Here is a 20,813-nt window from a genome sequence, read left to right as displayed (position 1 = left end):
TTCTGGCTAAAGTCTGTTTTTGTGTTCTCCAGAACTCACCCGCACAGCCCCCTGGTGTCCGCTACGATAAACTTGATTCTATGGGAGTGGCAAAATTCGCCAAAACGCTTTTGGTCATCCAGTGAGGAGTTAGTCAGGACAACCACCTGGAACATCGACCCCTTTTGGTTAGACTTGTGTTTGATATTTTTATTTATTTACTAACTATAACTACTATATTTTCAATGTGGGTTAGGGGGTACGGAACAAGGTTACTGTAGTTAACAAAAACTAATGGAAAAAATAAAAAATTGAACTGTAAATCATTTTCGGTAACTGAAATAAAATAAAAACCAAAGTTTTTCATCAAATGATAACTAACTGAAACTGCACTGTTTACAAAATTCATCAAAACGAACTAAAATTATAGCCATATTGTCCTTTGGTTTATTTATTTAATAAAGAAGCATTTGAGAAATGTTAATTTTGGTCCCCTTGATGGACTTTTGGATGCAACTTGATGCATTTTTTTACATGCTGTCCTTTGTTGAAAAAAAAAAAAGAAAAGAAAAACTATATAAAAACGAAAACTTGTGAAAAATCCAAAACTATTATATAGTTGGTAAGAAAAAGGTGATTACATTTCCAGATTAACATCTGGAGCCAAGAAGTTCAAGCGCAAACTCCTTTTTCTTCTATTCTCTTCTTACTGTGTGTGATTAGCACGTTTTGCAACGCTACTGCCACCTGCTGTCCCACTGAGTTATCACAAAAAGATACCATAAATACAAACAAAACTAATGTACGACACTAAAATAGGGTTAAAAAAAAAACATAATGCAAGTGTCCATCTGGTTTTATCGTGAGAAACTTGTTGCTTTAAATAACCACAAATGTCTGTGAAATCATGTTTAAAAGTCCTATTTAAGTGATTCAAGACATATAAACCCTACAAGGTGTCAGCACCTGATGTTGACGCAGCAGCTTCTCATCCAGCGGTTCTGTGTGAGCGTGCACAGCCACGTATGGGTTCAAGTCTGATAGCTGTTGGACAGTACACGCGGCTCGGTTCTGACCCAGGTGGGACTGATTCAAATAGAACTGGGGACGAGAGAGAGGCGAGATATGAAGGAGAAATAGACAAATCTTGGACACCAAATAAACAGCAAATATTACAAGACTATTAACTTGGATTGAGGAAGCTCTTATACAACAGTCCAGTGGTTCAAAGTGCTTAACTGAAGTCTGCTTTTTTGCTAGATGATCCTCTGGTTACCTGAGAAGACAGATCTCTCCACTGGGTCAGGCCCTCATCTTGGACTGTCACCGACTTCACTCCAGACAGGATCACATTTTTGGCTATTTCTACACCAAGACCCTTCATACCTGCGATGAGAACTCTGGACGCCGCCAGGCGGCGCATTGCGTCGTGTCCCAAAACATATCTGCAAACATACAAAACCAATGAAGACCGTTTTAAAAGGCTTCCCGCGTGCAGTTACTCACAGCTGCCTCGAGTAGAAGCCTTCATCTATGTGGACCGGGTCAGACATGCTGCGTCGATTCACAGATGAAAATGCCAGCACATCGAGCAGGTCAACCGAATGCCACTTTGGACTATCGCTTTCGTTTTTGTTGAACTCTCGTTTCTTTTTGACGTGCTGTAGGCTTCCACTGTTACCTCTAGAGGGAGACATTTCTATTACATGTCAAACATTCTTCTTATCTACTCCCTTAAATTAATCTTCTCGAAACTATTTCATAAGGTTTAAAAAAACGATTGCATGCAGAGCAACAATAATAACATTATTATTATTGCTATTATTATTATTGTTAACAACAACAACAACAACAACAACAACAACAACAACAACAACAACAACAATAATAATAATAATATAGAACGATCAAGTTCTCCCTTTGGGAACGTTGGGAAAGTTGTGTAAATTCAATTTGCCCTGAGATTCTCTGGGAACTGAATCCCAGACACGAAAATGTTTCTTTTACAGACTACAGTATGACTCTTGTCTCATGATTGGGATTGTGTATGTGAACCAACCTCAGGGATCTTGATTTGGCCATGCATGCAACACAAACTTGTTTTCTTTAAAATCACTATTATGGTGTTTTCAACACAGATGCAATTGGAGCACAGTCCCTGAGTATTTGACGTGCATATTCCTTTAACCTTCTGCCTGATGGCAACCGTTTGGTTGGCCTCTGACATGAGTGAGTCATGGAGTTTTCTGTGGTTAAGAAATGAAAAAGAAAAAAAAAAGAACAAACCATTGGCGCGGTGGAAGTTTTTATTCAATGAACAAACACAAGCAATACATTCAGCAGTCAAGAAAAACTTATTGATAAAGCAGTCTTCATGAAAAACAAAAGAAAAAACAAGATGACAAATTTCTTATCAATTAAAAACGGTTAGTTAGGCATACTGTTGGGAACAATAAAAGTGAACATAATAAGGGAAAAAAAACGCTTTAAAATCACAGCCAATATGAAGTGGAAAGAAAAAGGGAGGGAGAGTAATAGGGGATCATTGAAACAAAAATAATAAAGTACTAATAACGGTTTAATGGTTTTCAATAGAAAACGGAAATGTAGAAGAGAGAAAGAAAACATTTTTTTGTTTGACCTTTCACTTTTCAAACCAGGTGCTGAGTGTGAGGGATAAACATTCCTCTCATAACTTCCTTACAGGAAGAGCCCGATGATCCACCTCCATTTCTCATCTCAAAAAGTCTATGAGGTCCAGGCCAAAGAGATAGTTTCCGCAGCGTTCCGCCAGTCAGTGACGCGTCTAAGGAAATTTTCCTGCTGGTGACAACGAGAGTTTATTGCGATGATGCAATTCACGGAGTGGTCACATTTCGCAATTTATGTCCTAGTTTTTTTTTTTTTTTCTGGGGTGCGGCTTGACAGACGAGCAAACACTAGGGACGTAATAGTTAAGCTGTTGTGCATGGGTAGCACTTCCGGCTCCTAACAAAATAAAGCCCATTTGAAACCAAAAATCCCACAACACCATGTACAGCTATAAAAAAAATAATAATAATAAAATTACATTTTCTGCAGTCAAAGTTGCAATCTTTTAGGACCACTCAGTTGATATCTGAACAAATAGATTTTTGATGCCATAAAATTAAAGCTTGACATTTATCCTGACTCAGGAACGTTTTACAATCCCTGATCAAAATTGTGAATATTATAGTATTAGTAATTTATGTTTTACACTCATCTGGGCTTGTTTTGAGTTTCTCCCTGGTGGAATAATCATTAAGATGTCCAAATTAAGACAAAAGAAATCCACTGAAATGTCTTCATTAATGCATCAATAAAGTGTATATTTTTTGACATCTTAAAGTTGGCTGTAAACTTAAGTTCATTTAAACTTACATTAAATAAGATCGAAAAGTTTAATGTACCACTAAATAAAAATCGTGACTACTGCTTTTACTTTGAAGAGCTCATTCGCATTTCCGGTTCTTGTTAGCAGGTTGCTCATTGACCGATCGAGAGAAGTCAGTTCAAGGCTGCTGCTGTCAGGTGAGTTTTGAAAAGTCGTTTATCTTGAACTAAGTTTGTCTCGAGAGAATGACATCATCTGTATTGTTTGACGATTCTGCACGTAATGTTTATTCGATTTTTCTCATCGTATTTTTTTTTCTGACAATGATTGGACTTCAAACTTAGGCGCATCACGACTGCGTCACTGGACTTTTATCTAGTTGGAACAATTCCCGACCGTAGTGTTTTCGCGGTCCATTGCAAGTTACGAGGGTGATTTCTTTGCGAGAGTGTTTGCTCTATCTAGAATCGACAACAGGCTGACAATTGAATGACTCTTATTATTTAAGCGTCGGTTTCATTAATGTCCTTAGCAACAGCGCATGTTCCAACAAGTCAAGTCCTGCCCTGCCTAACTTTACCCAGCCAACATTTGTGTTTTTTCTCTCGATGTCAAAATGTACAACGAATAATAATGCTTTTATCTTCATTATCCATCAACCATTGTCGCCTCATCTGAGCCTCGGGCCAAAGAAAGGTTCTGCTTAACCCTGTTATTACTCACTAATGACAAAACCATCAGGTCTTTGAACAACAAAACTGAACCTTTCAAAGTAGTCCATTTTCAAATCTACCTGTACCAAAGAGATAGATTATGTTCTACAAATGCTGGACACTCTCAGACTGGAATGACTCAGAACCTTCAAAGACCTTTAACTGCTTCGTCTTCTCTTGAATGAAGGGCTGTAACTCTGACAGTAAACATCTTCCTCTCTTCCTGACAGAGCTCCTGTTGGTTTTCCAGAATGTTCTCAGCGACAATTTTATATCTTAGGTAGCGTACAAACACGGAGGACGGTGTTGTTGAGATGCTCACGTGGGCCTCTTTGTTGACAGTCTGCATATGGATTCAAACCTCAGCTGGACAGCACCGATGTCCGCTTGCTCCACGACAAGTTCAGAACCTCTCTGTGGAATACTCCCTCCCTTACTTCCAGACGGAGAAACAGATCCAGAACATTGCTGTGGACACGATCAAAGACAGGATTTATGTCGCTTCTCAGAATGTCGTGGAAGGCATTTTGGGGAACTTGACAAAAATATGGCAGGTCAAAACCGGGCCTGTTGGGAGTCCGGATTGCCAGACCTGTGCTGTCTGTGACATAGAAGTAGATCCCACAGATCCAGTAGACTCAGACAATGAGGTTCTGCTCCTGGACCCTGCTGCGGGCATCTTAAATTACCTCTACATCTGTGGAAGTACTCAACATGGGATTTGTTACTTCGTTGACTTGGATTCTCCAGAACTGGAGCCTCGTTGTTTATTTAATAAAAAGAAAGACTCTCAGGCCAAATGCGAGTCCTGTCTGGCTTCTCCTCTAGGCACCAAAGTCACCATCATTGAAGAAGGAGCCACCTCTTATTTCTTTGTGGCAGCTTCAGTGAACAACAACGTGACTGAGAACTACCCACGGAAGTCCATAAATGTGCTCCGGCCGTTTTCCACAGAAGATGGATTTCAGTCGCTCAATAACGGCCTCACTGTGCTCCCGGAGCTACAGGAATCCTACAAAATCGATTACATCTACACCTTCTCCACCAAAGAGTATGTCTACTTCCTTTCCTTGCAAATGGAAGACCCGTTAAAAATCCGCTCGGGCTTCCAGACCCGACTGGGACGTCTACCTGTCCTCATCCCGGAAGTCTGGATGTACCGTGAGGTGGTCTTAGAGTGCGGGTTTCAACCCAAGCGCCGGAGACGACGGCGAGAGGGGTCCAAAATCATTCTGTATAATGGACTGATGGCTGCTCACTTTGGACCGGTTGGGAAGAATTTGGCCAAGGAGCTGGGAGTGGAAGTCACAGAAGAGATCCTTTATGGAGTGTTTGCTGAGGTGGACGAGCAGGGGGAACCCCAGAAGAACTCTGCCTTCTGCGCCTTCCCTTTGTCACACATTAACATCGCCATCGATGCTGGAGTGGAGGATTGCTGCAAGCTCGGCTCAGAACAGCTGTCCAGAGGACTGTGTCACTTCCAGGCCTGCGAGAACTGCCCACATGAGGTGAGTGAGCAATCTGGTTTCTAATATGGCTGTAACTAGAGGAGGAAGAGTGCAAAGGTCTCCCATGACCAGACAGGAAATGCTCTACCCAGACAAACAATGTGTAATTGAGGTGCAGTGTTGGATGGCACTGTAGCTACTGATTAATTTACTGTATGAACAGATGATTATGATTGGACAGAGAAGTTTGTGGTGGGAGAGGGAGGGAGTGCATGAGTCAGTGAGGCGACCCGCACGCACAGTGACATGGCAGTTTTGAAAGATGGCTTTTCTGGTTGAATCTGTGTCTGAAGAGGAGCAGTTTCACTCACACCCATTGAAGGGCTTTTTTTTTATATACCTTTTTACCCATGACCTTTTAGGGCAAATGTTCATCTGCAAATGTAACTGAAATTTCACTTTGTTGTTCATCAGTTAGAGCTGTAGTCCGCTCACATATAGTTAGGACAAGTGAGACATCAGAAATTGTGCTATCAAAAGAGCAGCCCAACAGAGGTCCGCACTCCCTGTGTGCTTTTGTAGCATCTTCTGCTAGTTGTTATTTATTTTATTTTATTTTATTTTCACAAGCAACAGAGCCCAACATCTGGTTCAGAGTTAAACCCTTCTGTAAAAAATAGTGAACTCTGTAGGTCCCCGTGCGGTGCAATGATGGTGATATTACTGACTAACAGGAAGCTGTTGTCAGACTTGAAGTTAATAATGGGAGAGTATAGCATATGACTTCCCTCCCAAAGGTCAATGGAGTCGAAGCCGTTCAAATTACTCAGTAAAACTAGCCGGTGTCATTCATCATATGATGTTCTCATCAAAATGCGTTGTGTCTTTGTTTTTGTGCAATATGAACTAAAAAATAATAGCAAAAGATCACCTGTGTTTTTTCTCCATATTTGTGACTCTGAAAGTGACGTAACCTATCTGGAAATGAGATTCCCAGTATGTGCAATCCAATATTCCGCTCTGCAGCCAGGGTCAGTGAGCTTCAGGGGATACCAAAGTCTTGCTGCCACTTTAGTTTTCACCTGACCTTGACTTGGGCTGAACTCCAGTTCATCACTGAGTGCGTCTCTGTAACAGTAAAATCAACACTCTGAATCCTCCTCTTCGGGTCAATTGTGAGTCAAACAAGCTGGTTTAGCTTTAAAGTATGTCACCCTTTCAAAGAAACATCTTTGACACATTCTCCATCCACCCGTTTCCCCCCTTATGTCAGTGGGAGCAGCAGTTAAAGCAAGGATACACCCCTCCCCCCATTTCCTCTGGAGAACACCAAGACATGGTGTATACTTACTTTGACTCCTCCGCGTGGGTTGGGATCTCATCTCCAACATGGGCAGGATGTTCAACTGTTTTCAACTGGGAACTGGACTCAAACTGAAATGACAAATTTATGATTTAAATTGCAAAGTGTAATGACTGATTAAAATAACGTATGCAACAGTCTGCCCTCAAGCGGTCGACTCCCATGCATCTGCCCAGAGGTGTGGCAGCCTCTTTTTTTCTGATTTCAACCTTTTCCCTTTGACTTGTCAAGTTGACGTGAGAGACTGCTGGAGTATCTGCCGAGGCGCTACAAACCCTGCAGATAACAAAGGTGGAATTTAAGGGGCAGGGTTAGATCCTTATGGTAGAATGGGTTGATGAGGGGAAGAAAGCTTTCCAGAAAGAAGTTTACTTTGACTCATAGTTCAGGTGGCGTAGAGAAGCTTCCTTTTTTGCCACTGTGGGCCACTGTCAAGAGCCTGAAAAGTCCGGACTTTGTATCGGCACGTTGGGGCGGATGAGATGAATGACTTAGCTGTGGAATGTTTATCACTGTCAGGACTTTGTAAACTGCTCCCAGCACAAGTGTGTATGGGGAGCTGGTTCCTTTCACACAGGTACTTACCCAGATTCTCTGCTGTTTTATGAGCTTGCTCTGCTCACAGCATCCCTGGAGGGAATGCAAGGATCGTTTCCTCCTCTGTGAATGAATGAGAAATATTTCCTGCTCTTAAGAAGATTACACAAAATATGTTCAGCTAAAGATGCTTTTGGCTGTAGCTGTGCTAAACCTGTTTACAGTTCAACATTACTTGCAGACAGATGCTAATTTCAGTTAGATTAGATTAGATACTGCCCAGACATAAGAGTTTAATCCAATAAGGAAGTGATAATTATTTATCTTGCTCAAAGATAAGCTTATTATTGAAGAGAGATTTGAAGATTTTTTTTAATAAAGTCAAATGGCTTGTAGTTTTTGAAATGTGAAGGGATTAAACTGAGTCTTACCAATACATTTTCACATCTTGTGACTGAGTCCTGATATTTGCTTGTATCTCACAAAACGTCTGCCAGAAGTCTCAAAAACGATCTCATCAAGACGATGACTGTCATGAGGATAAGTGCTTGTGGCTTCATTGTGGATCAATATTTGAGTTGTGTCATTGGTTTCCATGGAAATTCTGTGGGTTATTGCTTCATCGGTTCTCACATTACAATCCTTTGGCTTTAATGTGATGCTGAAAAACACTTCACATCCAGGAAAACTGAAAATATGCTGCAACACTTGGTGGAGAAAAACACTGCCTCAACACAACACTTTATACAGACAGGCAATGTTTTGCTTAAAGAGTTAAAAAATGTTTCACTTCTCTCTCATTTATCATCACATCCCGACCACAGGTTCAGATGTAAATAAGATAAATCCATCATAAACATTGTGATATTAAAAGATGTTTCATTTGTGTGTTTTATAACAACACTAGTCTCATACTGCACTGCAGCTGTTAGACATCTTTAATCAGCATAAAAATGTTAAAAAAAGATTAAAAGAAAAGTTCTGATTAAACACAGTTACTTTCAGTGTCAACAGCAAAGGTTTTTTTTCTGTCTGTGATCGAGTGCGAGTCTTCTGCTCTCACGCTTCTTATGTAATGACAAGGCATGTTTCCAGAGAGCATAAATCATGTTTTAGAGTAGAGTTCTTCTCTACTATTATTTTTGCATTGCTTGTTCTGGAACTTTTCAATGAAGAAAGTTGAATCGGACTTAGTCTTTAAACAGAGCTTTATTCATAGCCGGCACATCAGACGTGCCACCGTGGAAGAGACAGGACACAGTTTTGCATTCCCTTTTGTACAAGTCGCAGCCCTGTTTCACTACATGCTGTTATTGTTTAAAGCATCACGTATCCCACACCACCCTCATGAACAAGATGGAAAGTCTACAGTAGCTGAAGGAAGTTAATGTGATCACCAAAAAGCTCAGCTTACAGTTGATTTTCCATCATATTCAGGTGACGGGTTACAGCCTAAACCCTCCTGTATCTGTTATTATCTCTGTCTGCAGCCTGTTTCATGATACATTCTCACGCATAAACAGTCAAATCTTTTATGTTTTGGCTTTGTGGGTAATATAAAGGTACAGGCGACACGTTAAGCTTTCATGAATCAGTGGTTCAGAAGACTGTTTTCTCTCCTCTCGCACAGTGACTGGTTGAAGGTCGCTGCTTGTTCTGTTTACAAATGTGGAGTTAAATTTGGTTCCAGATAAACCTTTGAATAGTATGAGGTAACAAGTTGGGAACAATAGGAACATGTTAATTTTAATGAAGGTATTACATTGGAAACACGATTGATCAACACAAATAATGCAGCTTAATCACAGATGAAGTTATTTTTAAGGGGAACATTTTCCAGTGCAGTCCATTACACAGTGTGATGTCATAACCAAAACATCCATTGTGAAGGGGAGAAAAAAAAAAAAAAAAGGGGGTTGAAACTGAGGTGGAGAAGTTCTATTAGAGCTTTGGAAAAAAAATCTATTTTGAAATATGTCGCAATTTTTGCGTGACAATATTTAATATCAATATTTCTGCCCAGAATGAAGTGAGTCATATCCGTTTCCTGGTAAACAGTTGTGACAAGGTTTTATTTTCAAACACCAACTATTGTCAAATGTAGATCAAGGACTCGTTGCTGGATTCATGTAGCTGATAGTGCTATTTTGTGTGCACCACAGACTGAATTCAAAATATATATACATATTTGGTCACTTGGCTAGAAAGACCAGAGAAATGGGAAGTGTGGCCTGACAGAAGCCTTTTTTGCCAGAGTTTTATGCCAGTTACAAGAGAAGTGGCAGCCCTATGCTAACATGTTAGCGCTCTATGCTAACACCTGCTCAGTATAGCTCTAGTTGGATATTGTTTATTTACTCCAGCTACCACGGCATCTCTCTCCTGCTGCATCTGCACATTGGTCTGTGATAACGCAATTTAGTCCCCAAGATATTACAGTTCCGTCATCTTGTTATTGCACATCAACTGCCTTGTATATTTATAAAGAGCGAATAATACTCTCAATAAATACACAGCTACAAGCACCATAACCACTTTGACCAAATGTCTGTGGGAAACTGTGATGTGGATTTTTATGATGATTTATTTTTGAATGAATGAATCACAATCGCAATATAAATCCAATTGGCTGCCAAGAATCAGGAAAATATCGAATCGGGAAAAATCCAACTGCAATGAATTCTTGTTGCGCATTTTTCATCTTGCTCCGAGATGTTTTTGCTTCGTCGAAACTGCTGTCTGCAACTCCACTGACAAGGTCTCCATGCGTCTCTACAGAGTTCTCAAGGCAACGCCTCATGCAGTGATAAACCCACTCTGGTTTCCAAGCCGCTCTACAGACTGGATCTCTTCGCGAGTGACATGAGGAACGTCCTGTTCACCTCTATCCTGGTCACAACCAAGGAAGAGCACACGCTCGGCCACTTCGGTACCTCAGACGGCAGGATCCTGCAGGTACTGACTTCAAATGAGTGTAAACGCAGCTGCTTGCCATCTAATAGTAGTTTAGTGGAGTTGATTTCAAAGTCTACTTGAAATGGCATTTCTGACTTTGTTGTGTTTTATCCCCTGTGTTGTGCAGAATATCTTTACTTCGCAGGTTCCATGCAGGGAAATAAGCCTAATTCTCCAGGCTCTCACACTCATTGTGGCTAAGCAGAGTTAGCAATTTGTGCTGCCTCCTGAGTCCCGATTTACATAGCTTCCACTAAATTTGCATATTCTGGCACGACCCCTGCCAAGAGAGGTTTTGTAAAATGCCTGCGATTTCTGTGGCTGCTGCTGAATCAGAATGAGAAATGTCTGTTCTTGCCCTCTTGTGCTAAGGTGTGTCAAAATTTTTCGAACTGTATTTCATCTGTGGTGCGGAGCAGAATTTGGGTCATAACAAACAAGCGGTCACATGATCAATTGAAGTTCAGCTTTTGAATGAATATTGTTTCATGCTTTTTTTTTTGTTTTTTTCGCAGGTTATCTTGACCCTGTATCAGCCCATTACTTACGCCAACTTTTCTCTCGGGAAAAGCCAAGTGTCCAGAATAGCAAGTCTTTACAGCCAGGATTCCCTTCTCTTCGTAGTTGGAAATAAGGTATGTTTCAGTAACCATGCCTTTTTATTATTCTTTCTCATGCGTGCTATTCACCAAACCTGTCATTTCTGCTTAAGATGTTCAAGGTGCCCTCGACAGGACCGGGATGTTCTCACTTCAAGACTTGCTCCTTGTGTTTGATGGCTCCTCTCTTCATGAAATGTGGCTGGTGTTCAGGAATGTGCTCCTGGCAACAGGAGTGCGGCTCAGTGTGGGAGAAACAAACCTGTCCACCAGTTATTACAGAGGTGAAACTGCCATTACCTGTAACAACAGAGTTCATCGAGGGATTTATAATCTGGTTTCACTTGAGAGTCATGTCATTCCGGTGACAGAACCCTGAGGGTCAAGAGTTCAGTCACAGAGGGGGTTGAGACAGCAGATACATGTCACCAAACAGGATTCACATTTTTAGAATTTTGAAAGCCAAGTTTTCTCAGCAATAGCAATCTAACCTTTGACTCTTTAAGGTATTGTCAAACCTTTTAATACATTTACTTAACTCAAAAATCTGTTTATTTTTAATGTAAAGTTCTCCAAAACTAGATAATTTCCAGTGCATGTTCAGACAAAGATTGCTCTTTAACAAGCTGTTGACTTGGGCACTCCTAAAATATTGATGCAAATGGAAGGAAATTCAAGAACGATGAGAAGACAGATAGGAGGCTTTCTAGTGAGCCAGAGTGATGAAAAACAGAGATACTCCATGCCACCAAGAATTAAAACAGAGACTGATGTAGCATGTGTTTACTCTTATTTCCTGTTATAAGCTGATGACTTTTTGTTTAGCCCACGACTTGGCCTGTATTCAACAGGTTCATTCATTGGATGCAGGGAGTATCGTGATGACTAGGGTTGATAGAAATCGAATTGGATTAGTTTCAGTGTTTATAACGTCTTTATTATTTCAAAACATTTGTATGCTTGCACACTTGTTTGGACATTCAAGTACCGTATATTCCCGACTGTATTGTAGAGTGCACTAGAATATTAGCTGCAGCGGTCTATAAGCCGCGGGTGGACTGGTGCTGTCTGCGCCATAGAAAGGTTAGTGGTGTTTAAAAACGCATGAGGATCACTTTTTGAACTTCCTCACATCTTTTATTGACATTAAAGAGCTCAAAATGTGCTGTTTTGGCCTGTGTGTCCGAAGTTGTGACACCACAGCTGGCCTCAGCTGCTGCTTCTTTTCTCCGGTCCTGCAGGAGATCGCCTGTGTGGGCGGAGCTGTGGACACGCGGGTGAGATACAGTGCCTTTTGAGCTCTTTAAGGTCATTAAAACGGCAAGGACAAGGAACAATATTCTGGCAGCATGACGGTCTTTATCCTGTAAAAATCCATATATTACCACTGTATCAGATGCAGGGTTTAGACCACGAGAGAAAAGTAGCATCTTATAGTTTGGAAATTATGGAACATTTTTGAGAGAGAGAGCTAACGGACTATTGTTTGCAGTTTTTCCCCAAAACGGCTCCCGTGTACGGAGAGACGGAGCTGACACTTTGCGGTTGGGAATTCAAGTCTCCTCGAGAGCCGGAGATCGTTGATGGTCAAACACACATGGTCACTGTGGGCACTGGTAACGTGTGTTCAGTGCTCCCAGACAAAAGCAGCACCCAACAGTAAGTAGACATCCCACCCATACACACACTCAAGCTCAGGTTTAAATGTTGAAAGGGTCAAAAGTCTTGGTTCATCTTTGACTGAAGAAAAACATTTCAAATGTAACAACACAGTACTGCTTCTAATATGGACTTCAAATTGAGCGCTAGATTCAAATCATCAAAGCAAATTATGAATTATTATGTTATGAATGGGATTATGATGACATTACATGACCTATTTCCACTTCATGACTTTCCACCCATTCATCCTTTTGTTTTCCTTCTTGGTGGAGATGTGGGGGTCAAATCATGAATGATATCAACCACCCTAAATGTTTAGTTTATTTTAACCATTCATTTCTATTGTTTACGCTCTCCTCTGTTGAAACAGACTTGTGTGCAAAATCCGGGGCATGAGTCCAGTCCAGAATCTTGAAATCACCCTGAAAGTTCAAGAGAAGAAGGTGGAACACCCTTACGCGATTAGTGGATCCGATAAGATATCTGGATTCTCTTTTGTGGTGAGAATGATTTCATTCAAAAAATGGTGGCTTAAAATGTCATTTCTGGCTAAGATATTGATCATTTAACCTCAGGAACCAACCCTTGTTGACATCAGCCCGAGTTTTGGGCCTGTGTTTGGTGGGACATTGGTGACGCTGACTGGCAAACACCTGGATTCTGGAAAGTGGAGACAAATTTATTTTAAAGATGTGCAGTGTAACATTCAAACGTGAGACCACATATTTTTGCCTTTTTGTCCTGTGTGGATCACATACATACATACGTATATATATAATTTTTTAATTTTCATTTTCAGCGTCCCTCTTGAAAACGGTGAGTTATCGTCGCTGGTTTGCCTCACGGCTACTGTACAGCACGGCGGGGAGGTTCCGGTGAGGGTCATCATCGACGGCTTTGAGGTTACTTCCACATTGATGTTCACGTACAGGGACAACCCAGTCATTACCACCATCAGTCCTCGATGCGGTTTCATGAAGTAAGGACACAAATATGTTCAGTCACGCACAATATTTCTGTATTTTGCTAATTATCAAGTAATGACTAGGGCAGTGTATTGGCAGGTATCTTGCGATACAATACGTCTCCCAATACATGAGTGGCGATATGATACATTGTGATATACTGCAATGCTGTTGCAATTGTAATATGTATTATAATCTATTGTATTTAGAGCCATTATTTTAAGGGTGTAAATCAGATAATGCAGTGCAATATGCATGCAAGTTTGTTGTTATGACATCAGTCCAGCTAGACTTAGTTCAACTTATATATTTAAGTACATAAATCAACAACAGGGGATAAAGGCTGCGCTGATGTTTGTACTCGTTCATTCTATCTTAAACCACATCCGTCTTTCAAACAGTGGCTCCAAGCTGGTGATAATGGGTCGACACCTTGATTCCGCTCACGACACCCTGATCCAGTACATTTCTAAAACGCTCCCTTTTCAATCTCAGGAAGAAGTAGGTTTGCCGTTATTCTGTGTTTGATATGATTCCTTTATGACTGATGGATGAGTCACGTGACCTTTCTTCAGAAATGCTTCGGTCAGGGGAATGCGACACACATGGAGTGCCAGGTTCCTGCTATAAAGAACGACATGTCGGAGGAGAAGTCAAGCGCGGGAGATATTTTGATTCACATGGATGGAAAAAGGAACCTTTGGAAGAGTCGTTTCGAATACCAACCGAATGCCAAGATCATTCCTTTTGAAAATGAAGACCATGTCTTATTTCTGAAGCCGGGGGAAACTGAGGTCTCGCTGCATGTTAGTATGATTTTATGCTCTTTTCTCATCATCTGTACTGCCAAACACTACAGTTGGAAATCATTGGTTGGAACTGTTATATTGATCAACACACTGTTTCTGATAAAGCATTGTTTTTCAATTTTTCATGAAAGGATTTTCAAAATTAGTTTCCATTGTGAAAAAAAATGAAATAAAATGAAATTGACTTTTGTTTTATCCATTTTTTTTCAACTAAAATTGTTTTCATTTATTTTTTCATGGTTGTCACTAGACTAAAATTTTTATCTCAGTCACACTAAAACTGAGTTAACTCGCGATTAATGGCGAATGAATCCCATATTTATATATATCTTTTTAAAATGTAAATGATTTTATCTACACCAGAGTGGCCATTAATGCTTTCCACATGCAAACATTTGCATTCCACATGCAACAACCCAACATAACAGATGATGTCAAAAACATTCTTTATAAGCTGCAAATGTCTCCCATCTCTTCAAAACAGCACAGCAAGTTGAATCTAGTGGACAACTGCATGAACATCGTGATGACCATCGGCGGTGTGAACTGTAACGCCCAGGTTCTGTTGAACGAGTTGACTTGCAGGATTCCCAAGGGTCTCACCATCCCCAGTGAAGGTTTGCCTGTCCAAGTAAGCCAGTATGACCAATCCCACGCTGACACTGTCCAAAGACAGCTCGGTAACAATCTCACTTCCTGTCTTCAGGTGACCGTAAACGGCGAGGAACATGATGTCGGCATGGTCTTCAATGATGTGACCACTAACGCTGCGATCATTGCGGGTATAGTTCTGGCCATCATTGCTGCGTTGGTAGTGGGAGCCGGAACGGCTCTGTTCATCATGAGACATCTCCGGAAGAAAAAAAGAGGTGAGGAAAATTTTTAAAAACATATACAAATATATTGATAATAATGTTGTTAGATTTGGGTTCCATTCACACTGTGTGTTTATCTTTGGTGTGTAACATTGTTCTGAACTACTCCTCCTCCTATTTTAGACTCAATAGAGAACCGCTTGTCCTCAGTGTTTTCCATGAATCGTTCAACCTTGCAAAGTGATGTGTCTCCGACAGGTGACTACAGACGTGGTGAGAAACTTCATCAAAAAATCCAATTTTGATTGTGTCACACTCAAGGCCTAGGAGCGAAATCTGTCATTTTAAGTGGAACGTGGATGTTTGTACGAATGTGATGTACAATAAGCGTTTTATATTATATAATATTTGCCCGATACTCGGGTGCCCATTCCATCTATATTGTGATTCTTTGTATGTTTCAATTTAGATGGCTATTGTGATTTATTAATTTAAAAATAAAAAACAATTAAAATGCACATCATAGTTTCCCACAGACATCTGGTGAAAGTGGTGACCGTGGTTGTATTTGTGTATTTATAAAAAGTATTATTCACTCTTTCTAAATGTACAATTACAAGCCAGAACAGGTTCTAAGGAGGAGGTCACAAAATAAATAAACACACAACTTATGTTGTGTAATTTCATTTTATTTTCATTTTATTTTATCATTTATTAACTTATTTTACACTCAATTATTTGCTTGTTATATTTGTAATTCCCATTGTTATATTATTAATATTTGTATATTTGATCTCTCGTACTTTGTTATTCATTTGCCTTCAGTACACCTGTCCAGTCAGACATCTGGCTCAGGAGGAATGGCCTTTCAAGGTTTGTTGTACGCTGCCAGCCAGGATCACCTCTCCGTCCCTCTGATGCCTCAAGACTCAGTCTCCATGAACAGTCTCAACTCCGATCTCCTGGAGGAGGTCAAGGATGTGTTGATTCCCGTTGAGATGCTCAGAATTGACGACGCCCAGATTATTGGCAAAGGTAAACGCCCTTCTCCTTTTTAGTTGAAATCACTGTTTCTATCAATGCTTTGCCTGTCCAGGTCACTTCGGAACGGTTTATCATGGCTACCTGATGGACAGCAACAAGCAGGAGATTCACTGTGCTTTAAAGTCCCTCACCAGTATGTGAATATATCCTTCCTTTTTTGTAAAGACTTGTTTGAAACTTAAGTTTTTAAACTCATAAACTTTTGCAGGAATCACAGATCTAAAAGAAGTGGACCAGTTTCTCAGAGAAGGAATTATCATGAAGGGTTTCCATCACCCGAACATCCTCTCCTTGCTCGGGATCCTGCTGCCGAAGGAAGGGCTTCCTCTGGTGGTGCTGCCTTATATGAAGCACGGGGATCTGCGTCATTTCATCCGCTCAGAGAACCGGGTGAGTAAAAGCAATAAATCTCTGCGACCTTGGAAACATTTTCCGGGTGTCAGAGTTTGTGTGGGGAGTAAATGATTTCACCTGCATATGACTCAGACATGATAAAATGTGATCTCATTTTGTCTTCATTTCAGAACCCAACTGTGAAAGATCTGATTGGCTTTGGACTGCAGGTTGCGAAAGGAATGGAATATTTAGCCCAGAAGAAATTTGTTCACCGAGATTTGGCTGCACGTAACTGCATGTGAGCATGGAAAAAAATGTTTGGACGTTTTCAACTTTATTTTGTTACCTCATGTTGAGACGTGGGGGAAAGGCGGTGGGATTATATCGTCCATCTTCCAAACGAAAAAAAGGGAAATAGTTTCCTTATGATCCTTAAGAGTGCAGCCCACAATCTCATTCCACTGTGGTGTTAAAGTGTGTTTGGAATGTCCCTTGTAAGTGTATGCATCTGAGGAATGGCTGGGAGAAGTGGGAGGAAAACAGCATGAGATTAGATAATCCCACGTTACATGAATCAATGTTCCTTTGGTCCGTCATGACATCATTGCCTACAAATGTACACCAGCGCCCCTCCCATGCAAACTTCTCGCTTTGACTGTGACTTAACTAGGTGGGATTAGAAATTGAAAGTCAGGGAGTTAAGAATGTGCCTGTGCATGTTTATCTCTGCGCAGCAACAGATTAGACGACAGTGCTGTGCCAATAATCCAAATAGTTTTATTTTGTTTGTCCTAAAATACAAAAATTGTATTGGACTTGTGATCATAGATTTCCATTGCACGGTATTCTCTCATCAGAAAGTGTTGTTAAATGAAAGTGTTTTCTCTTTAGGCTGGACGAAAAGTTCACCGTGAAGGTGGCAGACTTCGGCATGGCAAGGGACATTTTTGATAAAGAGTATTACAGCATTCAAGATCACAAAAGTGCCAAGCTGCCGGTGAAGTGGATGGCCATCGAGAGTCTGCAAACACAGAAGTTCACCACCAAGTCTGATGTGGTGAGTTAAACTTCTTTTTTTTTGGCCCCAAAAACAAAGATAAACAAGATACATTCTGTTTTTATTTAGAAGATAAATCCGTTCGCAACTTCAGAGATAACGTTTTGTTGTCGGTGTCCCCCAGTGGATTGAGAAGTACCTGATGCTAGCATCGGGCAGCCAACTGTCACTCCACAGTGGCATTTCGCAGACGCACCACGGACTGCGTTCATAATTCATAATATATATTAAGTCACTTTGCTAGAAAGGACAGACAGATGGGAAGTGTGGCCTGTGTGACGCCGGTTCCCAGAAAAGAGGCAGCCCTGTGAAATTGAATCGGCACCTAAGTATTGTGGAAATATAAAATTGGGCCTAATGCATATCGTACCAGCCCTAAAAACGAGTAACTAAAATAACAGCTAGATTGTAGTGTGGTCCAGAGTTCAAAATTTGTGTAAAAGGTCTGTCCTTCTTCTGTTAAATAATGAGTAAGACCAGCAAACTAACGTTAAAGCAGTGGACCACACCTAACCCTTTGTCCTCCTCGCCTTTAGCTGAGCTCATCACTCTTCACCGTCCATCTTTTCATCTCCAGTGTTGTCAAGGCTTCTGCTTATGTTTTTTCTTCGGTACCAATTCTATGACCTTGCGAGCACGTCCTCTTTATTGTCGATGACTGTGCCGGCTCAGCAAAAAGACCATCTCAACACTCTCAGCCACGTGGCAGGTGACACTGAGGCCTATCTGGATTTGACATTTCAATAACAATGTAGAGATGTTTTGAGACTTTTGAGACTTCAGGTCTTGAACCAAAACTGCATCATCAATTGGACAATTTTCTTTTCTTTTACTTTTTATCCTTAGCGCAACATCAAACAGGTCAAAAGTGTCGTACTTGATCAGGCTGCTGCACATTTATTTGGTTTGCCTTATCTTTAGTGGTCATACGGCGTTCTGCTGTGGGAGTTGCTGACCAGAGGTGCCAGTCCGTACCCCGATGTAGACCCATATGACATCACGCACTACCTGCTGAAGGGACGCCGGCTGCCGCAGCCGCAGTTCTGCCCGGACGCTCTGTAAGAAATGACCCTCTTTTCTCAACATACTTGACTTGAGCCGTGAACAGCAGTGTTTGTCGTTTCTGCTGTAGCTACTCCATCATGCTGGCATGTTGGGACCCAGAGCCTGATCGCAGACCGCCTTTCCCCTCCTTGGTCACTGAGGTCCGACAGATCCTGCAAGGCCTGGAAGGGGAGCACTATATCAATCTGAAGGTCACTTACGTGAACCTTGACCAGCCCAGGCCGTACCCCTCAATGACGATATCTGAAGATGAGGCAGAGCACTCTGACAATGAGAGATGACCGGCGTATTGGAGCGCAGGAGGGCCGTCCTTTATCCTCCTGCTACTGAGGAAACAAAAAACATTGTACACATGTGAACTGTCAATGGAGCCAAAATCATGCTGGAAGCTGCCTTTCTGACTAACGTACCGAAAGCACCAACCCCGATTGTATTGCAGAGGGGCTGCTCAAGAGGGAATGAGACACAATGATTGTATTGTTTTCACATTTCCAAAGAAACAAAATTGTCTTTTTATATGTAACTATGAAACCATAGAACAATAATTTTGCTCAGGGCTCATCATTTTGTCATTGCTAGTTTTTTTCATTTTTATATTAGACTAGCTTTTTGATCATTTACGGGAGGTACTGAAGTTTTTTTTCACAGTGTAATACATGTTTTATTACAGAACATTAGTACTATAGAGCAATGGAAGGGGATCCAGAGATCTTTATCCAACTTTAATTCCTACCATTGCGTATGTTGTGAGCCTCAGGAAGGTCCGGCTTCAGAGCTTTGTTCAAGCCAAATGGAAGATGATTCTTCATCTCCCAAGATTTGCCTGGATATAGAGGTTTCAGCTCTGTGGAATGAACTTTCTATGGTCTCCTGTGATAAACACAAATTGACTTGATGGAAAACAGCATGGTAACACAACATACCTTTGCAGAATGAAACAATGCATTGAATTGACACACACCCCAGAATAGCAGGAGCAAGGGAAGCTGGATTGCAACTCTTGTCCAGGACAGGAAGCAAAGTGGTTCCCAGAGGATCTGCACAAACACAGTGGGCCAGGTAGTAGGAAGCCAGCGCTACAGAGGTCGCGAGTTCCAACCCCAACACAATGTAGGGTTAGCACCACCCTGCTGCAGAGGAGGAGGTCCAACACCCTGCTAGAGATATGGGACACATGTGTGGCAACAACTGAGAACATATTTGTTATGGTTGGTTGGTTAGTTATATTGTCCATATGAAGTTTCAACATGAAACCACGGTTTAGTTCTTGTGAATCTGAAAACAATTTCACATTAAATGCTGTTTAAACCTTGTTCATGAATTATCATTCATGAATTCAAAAGTATTTCAATGACGTAGATGTTTTTTTTATTTTTTTCTGAGCGTATCTGCCTCCGTCACAGAACTCAGTTCCCACTTTGGCAGAGAGATGGCGCCCGATGCTTCAGTCTAAAGTGGCACAGCCTGTGCTGCAGTGATGCTCCGCACTACCGCAGTGGAGCTCACCCCAACAGAGGTGCTTCATAAACGGCAGACACCGAAGCCTTCACACTCACACTGTACATCAAGTCATCAGAGGTTTCCTGCCCATCATATCTGCTGTTTGAGTTGGAATTATCTTGGTTAAATATTTCCCTGTGTCATCATCAAAATCCGCACTGATTTTATACCTGTTCACTAGTCTTTAAAGAAACATGTACCTTAAAAAAAAAATCCATGTCCCCTGAGATACTTGATGATTTTGAACTGGTGAAATATTCTGCTGAATTTGTTTTCCGGAGGTAGAACAGTAAAAAGTGGGGTTTTTTGTTTCTGAATTTACTTTCTGGCTGTTGACTTTGTGTTTTCTGCTAATTTTTATGTTGTTTTAAGAATTCTGATTGTCCCAGAAAAAGAGCTGAAGCCTTCATCTCTGAAGACAAAAAGTGCAATATCTTGGTTACCGCCCTTTCGTGTGCTGAGATTTTTATAAAGCTTGAAGCGTGACTATTTCAGCTCCAGCTCAGTGAATATTGCATGTTATCCGCTCGGTCTTCAGTTCTGAATTCTGCCAAAGAACGCTCGATTTCTATAAAATGCTTCAAATAAATATGAGTAACTTTTCTTTCTGC

General features: G+C 41.0%; 2 protein-coding genes across 5 annotated transcripts in view; one reads left to right on the top strand and one right to left on the bottom strand.

The window, feature by feature from the left end:
• uba7 (ubiquitin-like modifier activating enzyme 7) overlaps window positions 1–1,612 on the bottom strand; it is a 31,636-nt gene extending 30,024 nt beyond the window's left edge. For all 4 annotated transcript variants that reach the window (XR_008414865.1, XM_053868456.1, XM_053868457.1 and 1 more), the window contains exons 1-4: window positions 1,486–1,612; window positions 1,256–1,424; window positions 946–1,080; window positions 40–146 (exon numbers count right to left, since the gene is read on the bottom strand). Coding sequence is in view for 3 of the 4 variants with exons in the window: in XM_053868456.1 (XP_053724431.1) it covers window positions 40–146; window positions 946–1,080; window positions 1,256–1,424; window positions 1,486–1,532 (458 nt within the window). In the remaining variant the exon portion in view is untranslated. The remainder of the gene's footprint in view (window positions 1–39; window positions 147–945; window positions 1,081–1,255; window positions 1,425–1,485) is intronic.
• A 1,842-nt stretch (window positions 1,613–3,454) lies between these two features.
• On the top strand, window positions 3,455–20,813 carry LOC128760997 (macrophage-stimulating protein receptor-like). The gene is made up of 21 exons (XM_053868815.1): window positions 3,455–3,531; window positions 4,278–5,555; window positions 10,174–10,350; window positions 10,866–10,985; window positions 11,063–11,233; window positions 12,442–12,608; window positions 12,982–13,111; window positions 13,187–13,323; window positions 13,411–13,590; window positions 13,978–14,077; window positions 14,152–14,382; window positions 14,870–15,016; window positions 15,092–15,254; window positions 15,384–15,473; window positions 16,026–16,235; window positions 16,297–16,377; window positions 16,453–16,634; window positions 16,769–16,878; window positions 17,472–17,637; window positions 18,559–18,695; window positions 18,770–20,813. The coding sequence occupies exons 2-21, from the start codon at window positions 4,362–4,364 to the stop codon at window positions 18,981–18,983; spliced, it is 4,107 nt and encodes a 1,368-aa protein (XP_053724790.1). The 5' UTR covers window positions 3,455–3,531; window positions 4,278–4,361; the 3' UTR covers window positions 18,984–20,813.

This window comes from Synchiropus splendidus, chromosome 6 (genome assembly GCF_027744825.2).
Source record: "Synchiropus splendidus isolate RoL2022-P1 chromosome 6, RoL_Sspl_1.0, whole genome shotgun sequence".
NCBI classification, from domain to species: Eukaryota; Metazoa; Chordata; class Actinopteri; order Syngnathiformes; family Callionymidae; genus Synchiropus; species Synchiropus splendidus.
Note: the sequence above shows the minus strand (reverse complement) of the source record. Positions and strands in the feature narration are given on the sequence as shown.